The 11,567-nt window shown below is 44.9% G+C and overlaps 1 protein-coding gene across 1 annotated transcript; it reads right to left on the bottom strand.

Moving 5' to 3' along the window:
• Positions 1-781: 781 nt before the first annotated feature.
• Positions 782-11,394, bottom strand: ncstn (nicastrin). The gene is made up of 17 exons (XM_058091378.1): positions 11,232-11,394; positions 10,412-10,513; positions 10,214-10,337; positions 9,988-10,109; positions 8,184-8,329; positions 7,953-8,097; positions 7,639-7,751; positions 6,931-7,083; positions 6,742-6,846; positions 5,630-5,707; positions 5,386-5,555; positions 5,208-5,310; positions 5,021-5,119; positions 4,850-4,937; positions 3,752-3,915; positions 3,462-3,674; positions 782-1,615 (listed from the first exon to the last, which is right to left on the bottom strand). Exons 1-17 carry the CDS (start codon positions 11,287-11,289, stop codon positions 1,493-1,495), a joined length of 2,106 nt encoding a protein of 701 aa, XP_057947361.1. The 5' UTR covers positions 11,290-11,394; the 3' UTR covers positions 782-1,492.
• Between the last annotated feature and the right edge of the window lie 173 nt (positions 11,395-11,567).

The raw sequence follows: 11,567 nt of genomic DNA, 5'->3' as shown, positions 1-11,567 counted from the left end.
GTACAGAGACAAGCGACGACAATAAACGTGTCTCCTGCATTCCTTCTCCTGTGCTTTTGTTCCCATTGCGCTTCTATATATATATATTCCCTCTCTCTCTATATATATATATTATACCATTTGCGGCAATTTTAACCTGCTCTCTTAACCTGAGTCTGGTGAGTTTTCTTTAAATGGAAAATATTATGCTAATGACCCTTTGTATTGAGTTGCGGTCTCCTATAGAGCAGCTACACAATAATCTGCACCTATTCCAACTGTATTTCCTTTGATTTGTGCTTCCTGCCAAAACGGACTGTTTTAATTTATTCCACCCAGGGCCCGCCTCCGAGCATGCCCGCTGCGCTGTGATTGGTCACACACACACATTTTGAAATTATTTTATATTGATGAAGTGATGGGCAATTTTCAGATAAACTAACAGTTTATTTGTAGTTATAAACACAATTAAGGTGTTTTTACTCACCTATTTGTCTCTCCTACGAGGTTGTGCTTTTTTCCTACAGTATGTTACATTATATGCAAATATTTAAATTGCTCGATGACATCATCTGGCAACTTCTAGGAGAGCCAATAGCTATTTTTCTTACTGAGGAGTTGGCAACAGTGGGTTTGGGTTATGCTTTTAAAACAAAAATCTACTGTATTATTGCATACTGCAAGTGTTGATCAATATGATACCAAGTACCAAAAAATGGCAGTGTTGTACTTCACAAAACAGGCACGAAATTGCTTATAGGTGTAAATGAAGTGTGATTATATAAAAAAAAAACAGCATAAGTAACAAAAGAAAAAGCAATTTAATTCCTCACCAAGGCATCACAACAGCTGTTTCAGATTATACTATGATGAAAGAAAAAAGAATTATCTACAAGGAGTGGCCAGCCAGGAGTACCAGTGCAAAATTCAGTTTCAAGAAAAACGCCAGCACATGTTGTAAAGAGCTCCAATGTAGGAAGAATCTTAACGTTTTAACACACCTCACTTGTTCATTTGTCTCACAAAGTGGTTTCTTATCATTGGAAATAATTAGTTATCTACAGTAAAGATTACAGTATTGCACATGACAATATTCTCTCTCTCTCTCACACTCACACACACACACACACACACTTAGGACTTTTCTTTGCTGTGAATATTCCGGAATCAGCTATGTCTCACACACACTCACACACACACACACACACACACACACACACACGTGATTAACAAAACATTCTTGAACAATAAAAAGCAAGAACATTAATTTAGTAAAAAGAAATATGAACATCTTTTCAAAGGGCTGCTGGTAGCTGGTAGCTAAGAGTCCACCCAGGGCCAATCCAGTCGTCACATTCTGCCTCACTTAAAACCGGTGAGTCCAGGAAAAACCATGTTGAGGTCTGAAAACAGCCCTCAGCCTGTGTTTGGATTCAAATAAAAAGAACCTGGTCCGGGTCTGATGCACACGTACGTAGGAGTTGTAGTGGTGGTCTGGGTGTACGTCAGGTGGTCAGTAGGTGGCGTTGGTGGGCTCCCGCTGAGAGCTGAAGAGGATGTCGGCCTTTGAGCTGACGAAGTAGGTGAGCAGCAGGGAAGTGAGGAGCACGCCCACGCCCACACCCAGCGTCAGCATCTGCAAGGAGGTAAACTTTAGTATTGTGGAACAATTTTCTGCCAGCTGCCGTGATTCCGCCGGTCTCGACAATAACTTAAAGTACGGCAGGGGTCCCCAGTCACATTCAGCTATCTAAAGACGCAATAGAAAACTCAATGCACACAACTTGCGTGCCCAGATTGCCATTTCCAGACAGCGACTTGTTTGTTATTGGCCCGCAGCACATCAAAGAAATACAATGAAACACAGAAACCCCCCAGCAAAAATTGGACAACAAAAAAAAAAGAGTCCAATGTCAATAAAAATGCTGAAATACAAGCTTTGGCTTTAAATGAATGTCAACATGTATTCTACTACTACTAGTACTGGAGAGTGCCCCCACTGGGGATTCTAATGTTCTGCTGGGGGATTTCAACGCTCACGTCGGCAGTGACAGTGAGACCTGTAAAAACGTGATTGAGAGGAATGGCCCGAACCAGAACAGTGTTGTGTATTGCACTTCTGTTCTCATTATAGATTGTCCATAACATACACCATGTTCAAGCATAAGGGTGTCCCCCATTAGCACCTGGTACCAGGACACCCATGGGGACATATATTTTGTACACTTTGATGAGGAGTGGTGGAGCTGCCGAATGATCGCCACCTGGTGGTGGGTTGGCCAAGATGGTGGGGGAGGATGCCGGTCAGACCTGGCAGGCCCAAACACATTATGAAGGTCTGCTGGGAACATCTGGAAGAGTCTACTGTCAGAAGGAGTTTCTACTCCCATGTTTGGAGGGAGGCAGCGGACACTGCGTCTGAGAGGGCTGTGTTTCCATGCATCCATCATCGAGGCGGCTGACTGGATCTGTGGCCGTAAGGTGGTCGGTACCCATCACGGTAATTCCAGAGCCTGTTGGTGGACATCAGTGGTGATGGATGACGTCAAGCTGAACGAGGAGTTTTTTTGGGACTCTAGAGACAGCAGACAGGAATCAGCAGGCCAAGCTGCTTGCAGCTCTGCCAGTCGGCGGGGGAAGTTTGGCAAAGCCAGGGAGAACGACTTCCCACCATCCGCCATCTCAGGAGGGCACTGCACAATCAACCGTCCGTGTATGGTGGGACCATACCGCCAATCGAGATGTCCTCCTCAAGCCCACGGAGACATCAACATTTCAATAAGGAAGCCGTACCTGGGGACTCCATGGTGGGCTCTCACGTTTCAGGGGTGGTCAAGAAGCTCCTTAGTGGCAGGGCCCCAGGCATGAATGTTCCTTAAGGCACTGGAAGCTAGGAGTGTCGTGGTAGACAGCTCTGCGCTAACTCTGGATTAGCAGAGTCGGGTAGCAGACCAGAGGATGTGTTCCAACGGTCGTGGGATCACACCACCTCAGCCTTCCTGGTAAAGGCTACTCAGGGGTTCTGGAGGGCAGGATCTGCCAGACAGTTTGATCTCGGATTCAGGGGGGAGCAGTGTGGTTTTTCACTGGATTGGCTCACATTGGGTTCAAAGGTGAGGGAAGGACGGAACGTGAGATGGACCGGCAGATTGGTGTAGTGCCTGTATCGGGAGCTGAGCCGAAAGGCAACGCTTTAAATTTACAGCTCGATCTACGTTCTTCCCCTCACCTATGGTCAGGAGCTTTGGGTAGAGACCGAAAGAACAAGATCTCAGCTGAAATTAGTTTTCTCCGGAGAAGCGCTATCACCCAGGAGAAACTTTAGATTAGAACCGCTCTTCCGCATTGAGAGGAGCAGGACCAAGTGGCCGGGGGCCCTGCTGAGGCTGCTACCCCCACGAACCGATAAGGAGAAGATGACGGATGGAATAATGATGATGCATATAGCACAAGGAAGGGTAGTATCAAAGACTGTGGCCTACTTCCAGCTCATGACTGGCCACCAGGAACACGCGGCCCTTGATGGTCTTCCACCTGGACTCAGTCCATGTGGAGTAGTCTTTGGAGTTGTACTCTCGCAGATCAAAGGCTGGCGACTCCGCCTTGGAGATGTGAACTGTGGAGCGCACACAGAAACCTTCCCTCTCTGTGCTGTTGGGGGGTGCTGCACCTTGAACCCAGGTGTATGTGTATATCTGAGGGGAGGACAATGACATTGAGTGGACTTATATTGACTCGGGGGGGCGGGGGGGCAAGGAGGGCTTTTGCTCACGTGTTTGCTCTCGCTGTCCTTCTCGTCCTCACGCTGTTTCTGGCAGTCATCCTGTGTGACATTGACCACGCTGCCCGTCAGGTTGGCCAGCAGGTGCCTCACCAGGCTGGTCGGCTCACTGGACTGCTGAGATACGCCCACGTAGAAGTTGGTGGGCGTGTTCTCTGCCAGACAAAAATCATTTAGGGCAAACAATTAAACTTTGACGTATCATTCCCGCGGTGGTTATTATATACTCCAGATCTCCACTATTTGGGATGCTTCCGTTCAGCTCGCCAGTAAGTGGAGAAAAACAGTGTGTAACTGAAATGCCCATGAAAATGTCTGTTTTTGACAACATGGCTCGCAACACAATACAGATTTCAGTCCTAAATACTCCTCACACACACTTCAAAGTACGCAGCCTATTAGTACTCACCACTGATGAATGGTGGAATTATCACATACGTACTTAGCAAAGAGCTATTTTCTGTTAATAAAAACTTGCCAAGGGCGGCACGGCGGTCTAGTGGTTAGCGTGCAGACCTCACAGCTAGGAGACTAGGGTTCAATTCCACCCTCGGCCATCTCTGTGTGGAGTTTGCATGTTCTCCCCGTGCATGCGTGGGTTTTCTCCGGGTACTCCGGTTTCCTCCCACATTCCAAAAACATGCTAGGTTAATTAGCGACTCCAAATTGTCCATACAATGTGAGTGTGAATGGTTGTTTGTCTATATGTGCCCTGTGATTGGCTGGCGACCAGTCAAGGGTGTACCCCGCCTCTCGCCCGAAGACAGCTGGGATAGGCTCCAGCACCCCCCGTGACCCTCGTGAGGAAACAGCGGTAGAAAATGAATGAATGAATGAAAACTTGCCAATTAAAAAAATGAAACTGCCCAAAAATCCCCTAATTTGTGGAGTTGCAAATGCTGAATTCAATCGTCTGGCGATGTGATAATCCCCGCTTTTGCCCACATCTCATACAGCACGCACAGTCCCATTACTTTTCAGACACATATGATACACTCACATGATCATTTTTTGTATAAATTCAGAAATTATGAGGGGGAAAACTAGTAAATTGATGTTACTATAGTAAGAAATGTGTGTGTAACTCACTGAGGTGGTTGGCAAGGTCCGAGGGGACCATCTGCTGCAGCCAGGTGTTGTTTGACTGGACGAGGAAACTGTAAAGCATCTGGGTCACCTGAGGCACAGAAAACAAAAAGCATTTAGGAGACATTTAAGGGCAACTGTTGCTATTTCTTTATAATTAGACACCAGTCTTACTATTTGGGCGTCTGCGTTGATGCTGTTGAGCTGAGATTGTTCTCCTCCAGCCTGCTTGTACAAAGCACGAGCGACCACGGTGGCCACCTCAGCCAGCGCCTGACAACATACACACAACAGACACATCACCATCCTGCGCTGGAGTACTATATAAGAGCGAGCAGGGATGCGGTCGAAGCAAGCAAACCTTGGCTGTCTCTGTGGCAAACTCCAGCTTTTCTTCTTGGGTCATATTCTGCGGATAGGACACGTTCAGGTACTCTGCATTGTCGTACATGCTCTCATAGAACCTGCACACCCAGGACACACGGACATACGTCAATCAGGATGTGTGTTAAAACACACTAATCAACATGATGCTTTACCTGTTGCTGAAAGCCGATGGGTGGTCCTCCATAACGACGCCTGGGATGGGCCGGGATCGCAAGAAACGCTGGAAGGACGAAGGCGGGAGTGGCTGCGAGAAGGCGGGCTCACTCAGGGTGACGTTTAAACCCGTCAAAGACGACTGCAGGTTTTCAATGAACATCTTTACCTACAACACAAACAGTAGGAGAACCTCAGTGGTCTACTTTGACAAAGTCAAATGGAAGGATGAGAAACACAAACCTCGTTGTCTACACTGCTGTTCCTCCTGGAAACCGGGTCAGAGTGGAGCCATAGTCTGGAGTCGGCACGCAGGCCCACCTGGAACAAAGTCAGATGATTTTTTACAACTTTTGTTTAACCCAGAGGTGGACGAAACAACACAAAGGGATTCATTTTGGACTATGGTAATGGTTTAATTTCATTTGAACATGCATCAGATTACAATTGATTGCATCCCATAATCAGTTCACAGTTCCACATGTCCAAAAGGAGTAGGAAGAAGCAAAGCTTATTAAATCCTACCCCTCCATCTGGTACTTTTACAATCACTAACTGTTACATTTGTTCACTTCCTGGTTTCCAAATATAATTTAAGCTGTTTTTTTTTTACTTATTTACCTATTTTATTAATTTTTATTTATTTATTTTAAAAAAATAATTTTTTTCACGTACCAAAGTAGGAGGTGATATGAGCATCCAATGCCATAATGGGTACCATAGTAAGTGTCAATATAGTGATATATATAGCACATCATGACTGGTTCAAGACTCTTCATCCTTGTATTTAGCAAACATCAACTGCTTGTATTGTTTCTTGAATTGGCTCATCGTTGTGCATTGTTTGAGGTCCTTACTCAATCCATTCCATAGTTTGATTCCTGAAATGCTATGGCTTTTTCACGTAGTCCTAGACTACAACACACATGTGATGGCAAAGAGGAAAGGGAACTGTAGAACTAGACTAGACCCAGGACTGGTGGCCAGCCAATCACAGGGCACATATAGACAAACAACCATTCACACTCACATTCATACCTATGGACAATTTGGAGTGGCCAATTAACCTAGCATGTTTTTGGAATGTGGGAGGAAACCGGAGTACCCGGAGAAAACCCACGCATGCACGGGGAGAACATGCAAACTCCACACAGAAATGGACAAAAAAAGAGGGTGGAATTAAACTTGGGTCTCCCAGCTGTGAGGTCTGTGTGCTCACCACCGTGCAGCCCATTACACTTTAAATATAGTTTAAAATATTAAAATATTACTTGAAATAGATTGTGGCGTACTTGAAGCCTGAATCATAACCACATTTAACCCACATTTAAGCATGCAGGTGCCTCGTCACCTACCTGTCCAACTTCTAGCACAGAGTGAACATTGTCTAGGTCCACAACAAACTGCTGGTTCTCCATGTCGTACACCATCCTGGAACTGCCAATGTAATCAAAGGTTTCCTGCGGGTCATAAAGCATTATTTAAAGTGTTTGTTTTTCTGTAAAACAAATACAAAAACCAAAACCATTCAACTGTGGACTGACCCCTTGGAAGAAGGTGTAGAGGATGGTGCGGTTGGGCGGGGCCTCCTGGGTGATGGTCCGCAGAGCATGAGCGGCCGCCAGCAGGGTGATGAAACCAGAAGCGGCGCTTTGAGCTCCGGGAGCCACGTCAAAAAAGAACGATCGGCTGTCCAGCTGTGTGAAAACAAGAAGAGTTACATTAGAGTCACGTTATGAGACTGAGCCGTCACACCAGAATATTCTAAACACCAACTTAATGCCACACACTATACAGTAGATCCCCGCCATTTGTGGCGCCATTTTTTGTTTCCACACAAAAATTACCCATAATTAAGAGCCCCATAAAAATGTATTTGACATATGCCTCACTCCTCCCACTCCAAACCTTCTTTCTAGCTTGATGCTGACTTGCAATAAAGGTGGCGATGGTGCGGCTCGAGATGTTATGTAGCTTCATTGCCCCACATGCTACTAGGTCGGCTAGGTGTACCGTCTTTCTTTGTAAATATGATTACATGTTTTAATGTGGGCACATGCGGCTTATATACACGTGCGGCTTGTGTATGTACAAAATCGGTTTTCCTCTAAAAATGTAGTGGGTGAGGCTTATAATCAGGTGCGCTCTATAGTCCGGAAATTACGGTATTTCATAAAATCCCACAGAAACATGATGAAAAGACAAATGGCCAATCTCGCCAATGGGTTGTCATCCTTATAATAAATTCTCACCCGGGCGGCAGCAATGACGACGCTCTCCCCCATCTTGTGACCTTTGGCGGTGCTGTTGAGGGGCCTGGTGGCAGCCCAAACGTTTGAGTCTCCCAGCGGGTCACACACCATCTCTACATAAGGAGACAAGGTGATGACTACTTTGTTAGTTTGTCATTGTTAGGTGCACTGGGCACAACTGCAAATCTCTAACAATAATATTAATAAAGATAACAAAGCTTGCTTAATATTAGCAAAAGCTGTCAGTGTGATTCAGTGCAGCTGTATGCCACTGTGCCTAATGCTGTGTCCATGTGAGCTAAAAGTGAAAGTACCTGGCGTGATGCTGAAGTTAATGTCGTTCCTCCTCATGCACGTGGCCGTGTCAGTGACGGCGGACATGTGTGAGTAGAGCTGCATGGCGCACAGAGGGTACTGGGGTGCACTGCTGTTCGCTCTGCGGTTGTGATCCATGTAACACTGGAAGGAAGTGACGGATTTACATCAAGTAGCTCTCACAACGTTGGCAATGTGGACGAGTTCAGACACAATAGAAGGCACGCCACCTGCCGAATGAGCTGGGTGTCGTTGTCGTCCTTCAGGGAGAATATGGGAAAATCAAACTCCTCATAGGACAGGCCGCTTCCGAATGGGTTCCACAAGGTGACGTTGCAGTGAGCCATGGTCGGATCGTAGCTCTCAGAATACACACCTAACGGTAATAAGATGCATAAAATATGCACTTTACATTTTTGGTATGGATATTAAAAAGAGACCTATTTTTCACATTTGGCCCTTTTAGCGAGGTGTGGACTCCTATCGAGCGGCTACACACTAAGGGTGTGGAAAATAATCGATATTAATTGATACATCGATGCAAATGCGCACGATGCGAGTACATCGGCGCATTCACTGGGTATGGATGCAATTGACGGGTGAAACTAGATTCATTGCGATGCGTTTGTGGGTATCGGTAAAATCCGATGCAAGTGCCGTTTTTTAATAATGTTCAACTTCACCCCATATGCTGTTCCCCAGGTGCCATGAAGGCACCATCATTATTTGGTGTTTTGTATTGAATACGGACGGAAGCCGCGAGGCACATACTACTACTAGTAAAACAGCATGGACGTTCGTAGCAAGCAGCAACGAGGAAGTTTCTATATTTAACCCCCCCCCCCCCCCGCAACGTTTAAATGGTATGTTTGGAAACACTACGGATTCTCAAGGAAAGACGGAAAACGTCCGTCATTTGCAAAGAATGCCGGGGAAGAACCACGCAAATCAGGTCAGTGGATCTTCCACAGCTTTCCAAATTGTCCAGGAGCTATTTGTCCGTCCCTGCAACAAGTCCCCCCCCCCCCCCCCCCCCAAGGAGTGTTCAGCACACCAGGTGACATTAGAACAGCAGAGCAGTTGGCTTCTTCCTGAATTGTGAACCAATTTTAAAAGGGTAGAAGTTGTTTTCCACTTTCTGCTCCTCACTACTGTATTAGCCTAGCTGCTAGTGCATTCATATTAGCAGTATGTTTTGCAGACAGGAATATAAACAAATATTGATTCCACTGTTGAAAGTGTCACTTTTACATTGCTGTTGCTGGACTGTATTTTTTACAGCAGTAATTATTGTTTAATTATTTGACTCCACCACTGAACCACTGTTATTGGAATTGCATAAAGATGTGAAATTGTGAGGAAAGTTGTTTTGGAAAAGTTGTTGTTGTTTTAAGACGGCAAAAAGAATGATGAAGAAGTGGTGCATAGTAAAAAAGACAAACAGCACTTTAGTTGAATTTACTGCCAAGTGCCTAGAAGGAATAAAGCCAAATCCTTTTTTGTAGGACCATACTGAATTCCATTTTTTCCCTTTGCTTATTTGCATCATGTTGAATTGCATCATATCATATCGGATTGCATTGATTTGAACTAAATGATTATCGTATCGTATCGCATCGCATCGTGAACAGGGTGAATCAGATTGTATCGCCAGAAAATTCCATGTATCGTATAAGTATTGTATCGCTGGCAGTGCATCGAGATGTGTATGGAATCGTCCTCAGTGCTGAGATTCACACCCCTACGACACACGATAACCCGCACAGAAAGAGAGTGAGTCAATACTTTTGATTTCAACTATGCTTCCGCATCTTTCAGTTTAACTTCGGCGTCCAATTCCAAAACACATAATTTGATAGGTTTTTTTCTTTTTCTGCGACTTCTGCCTACTTCTCTGCCACTTTTGCGAGGAGCTACTCCTAAAGCTCATGTAAAATTGTGACTCACTGAAGAGGACTGGTGGAAAACATTCACGGTATGCTAAGACATTACTTATTGTCCATTTAAACATCTGCTGGAATCTAGACAACTCACCTGTGTTCTCATTGGGACAGGCTGTATGCGGAGATACACCCTCAGCTGGATTCGTGTTGGCGGACACGACAGCAACGCCAGCCACCCTGCTGGAGCCATTCTTCAGTTTCATCATGATGGACCTGAGATGCAGACCGACATGGTGTAAACAATGAGGTGGAATAAAAAGTCCGGAAACTTAAAACAGATGCATCTGCCGCAGGATGCGATGCCTTACAAACAGTACCTGGTAAAGAGCGGCTGTTCTAGGATAACCATATAAGGAGGATTGGGCCCACTGCCAAGGACCCAGTCCAGGTTTTCCTCAGACGCCACCAGATGGAGCACCCCGACATTTCCAGACAAGGAGGCTGGGAAGAAGTATTGAAATATAAGGATGTTGTGTGGCACACGCTCATTATAACACCATTTCTGATTTACTCACATTGGCAGCCTATCTGATGAGTTGCATTGAGTAGACGCACACATGGGAAGGTGTAGTTGAGGTGTACATAAATCTTCTTTTCCACAGAAGTACAGCCAGCACCTGCACGACAAACACTTTAACTGCGTAAACGAGAACTACATACTAGGACTATGAGTTTATATCCTGAAGCCTAAATAGAAACATTGACTAATACAGAAAAATACTGTATACTTGTGCTGTTTCTTTAGAACACGAGAATAGCCTAAAAACTATTCACTTGGAGGTAGTGCCGATGGGCTCATTTTGTGCAGTCATATACAATTGCTGGTGTTGGCTACCATTTCACAAGTTAGGTAAAACAGCCCTTTAACATTTAAACGAACGTCTTTGATGATTGTTTCGCCGAATTAAGCCGAGCCCGGACTTTGTTAAAATGTGTGTTGTCTCATAATAATGTTTCGTTAAAAGCAGAAGTATTATGTATCAGGTCTCTTTTCCAGACTTAGGCTGCGAGAGCTCCAGGCGAATGAAATCACGAGCAGTCACGTTCTCGCCAGGAGACCTAGTGTTTTTTCACGAGGCATGGCCTTTAAACAAATGTTAAAGTTGTCTCGTCTATAATTCACTAAACGTTAACCGAAAAATGACAGCATAACAAAGTACAAAGAAGATGGGATTTGGATAAAAGCTAACTAGGGCAGTGGCTTCGCTAGCCTAGCATCCAAGCTAGCTGTACTCACAAAAGAAGTCGAATAAGCGAACAACTTGTCTACGAAACGCAGCCAGAAACAAAAAAACATAAAAGGACATGTACTCTAGCAGTCACAGTCAAACTTACCGATGACAAATATACACAATATTAACTTAATTATGCAGTTGTTCGATACTAAATCCATCTTTCTGATTTGAAATAAGACTAACACAACAGGAAGTGACGGCACTTCCTGATTCCGGTATTTGTTCCGCCTTCCTAGACAAAAAACACACTTCCGGGTACCGGTATATTGGTTCCCCTCTCCAAAAAGAAGTTGGACAAAATGGCAGCGTAGTATTTCAAGCAAAAAATAGTCACGACAAAAAACACACTTCCTGGTACCGGTATATTGGTTCCCTTCTCCAAAAAGAAGTTGGACAAAATGGCAGCGTAGTATTTCAAGCTTAGTCACGACAAAAA

Source organism: Doryrhamphus excisus, chromosome 1 (genome assembly GCF_030265055.1).
Source record: "Doryrhamphus excisus isolate RoL2022-K1 chromosome 1, RoL_Dexc_1.0, whole genome shotgun sequence".
NCBI classification, from domain to species: Eukaryota; Metazoa; Chordata; class Actinopteri; order Syngnathiformes; family Syngnathidae; genus Doryrhamphus; species Doryrhamphus excisus.
This window is presented reverse-complemented; position numbering and strand designations above follow the sequence as displayed.

Excerpts from the sequence above, each read along its gene's own strand:
- ncstn (XM_058091378.1), bottom strand. The coding sequence starts at position 11,289 with ATGGATTTAGTATCGAACAACTGCATAATTAAGTTAATATTGTGTATA. Across the intron at positions 5,311-5,385 it reads CCATCGGCTTTCAGCAACAG|GTTCTATGAGAGCATGTACG; the intron begins GTAAAGCATCAT and ends CTGGGTGTGCAG. Across the intron at positions 3,916-4,849 it reads GGACCTTGCCAACCACCTCA|AGAACACGCCCACCAACTTC; the intron begins GTGAGTTACACA and ends TTTGTCTGGCAG.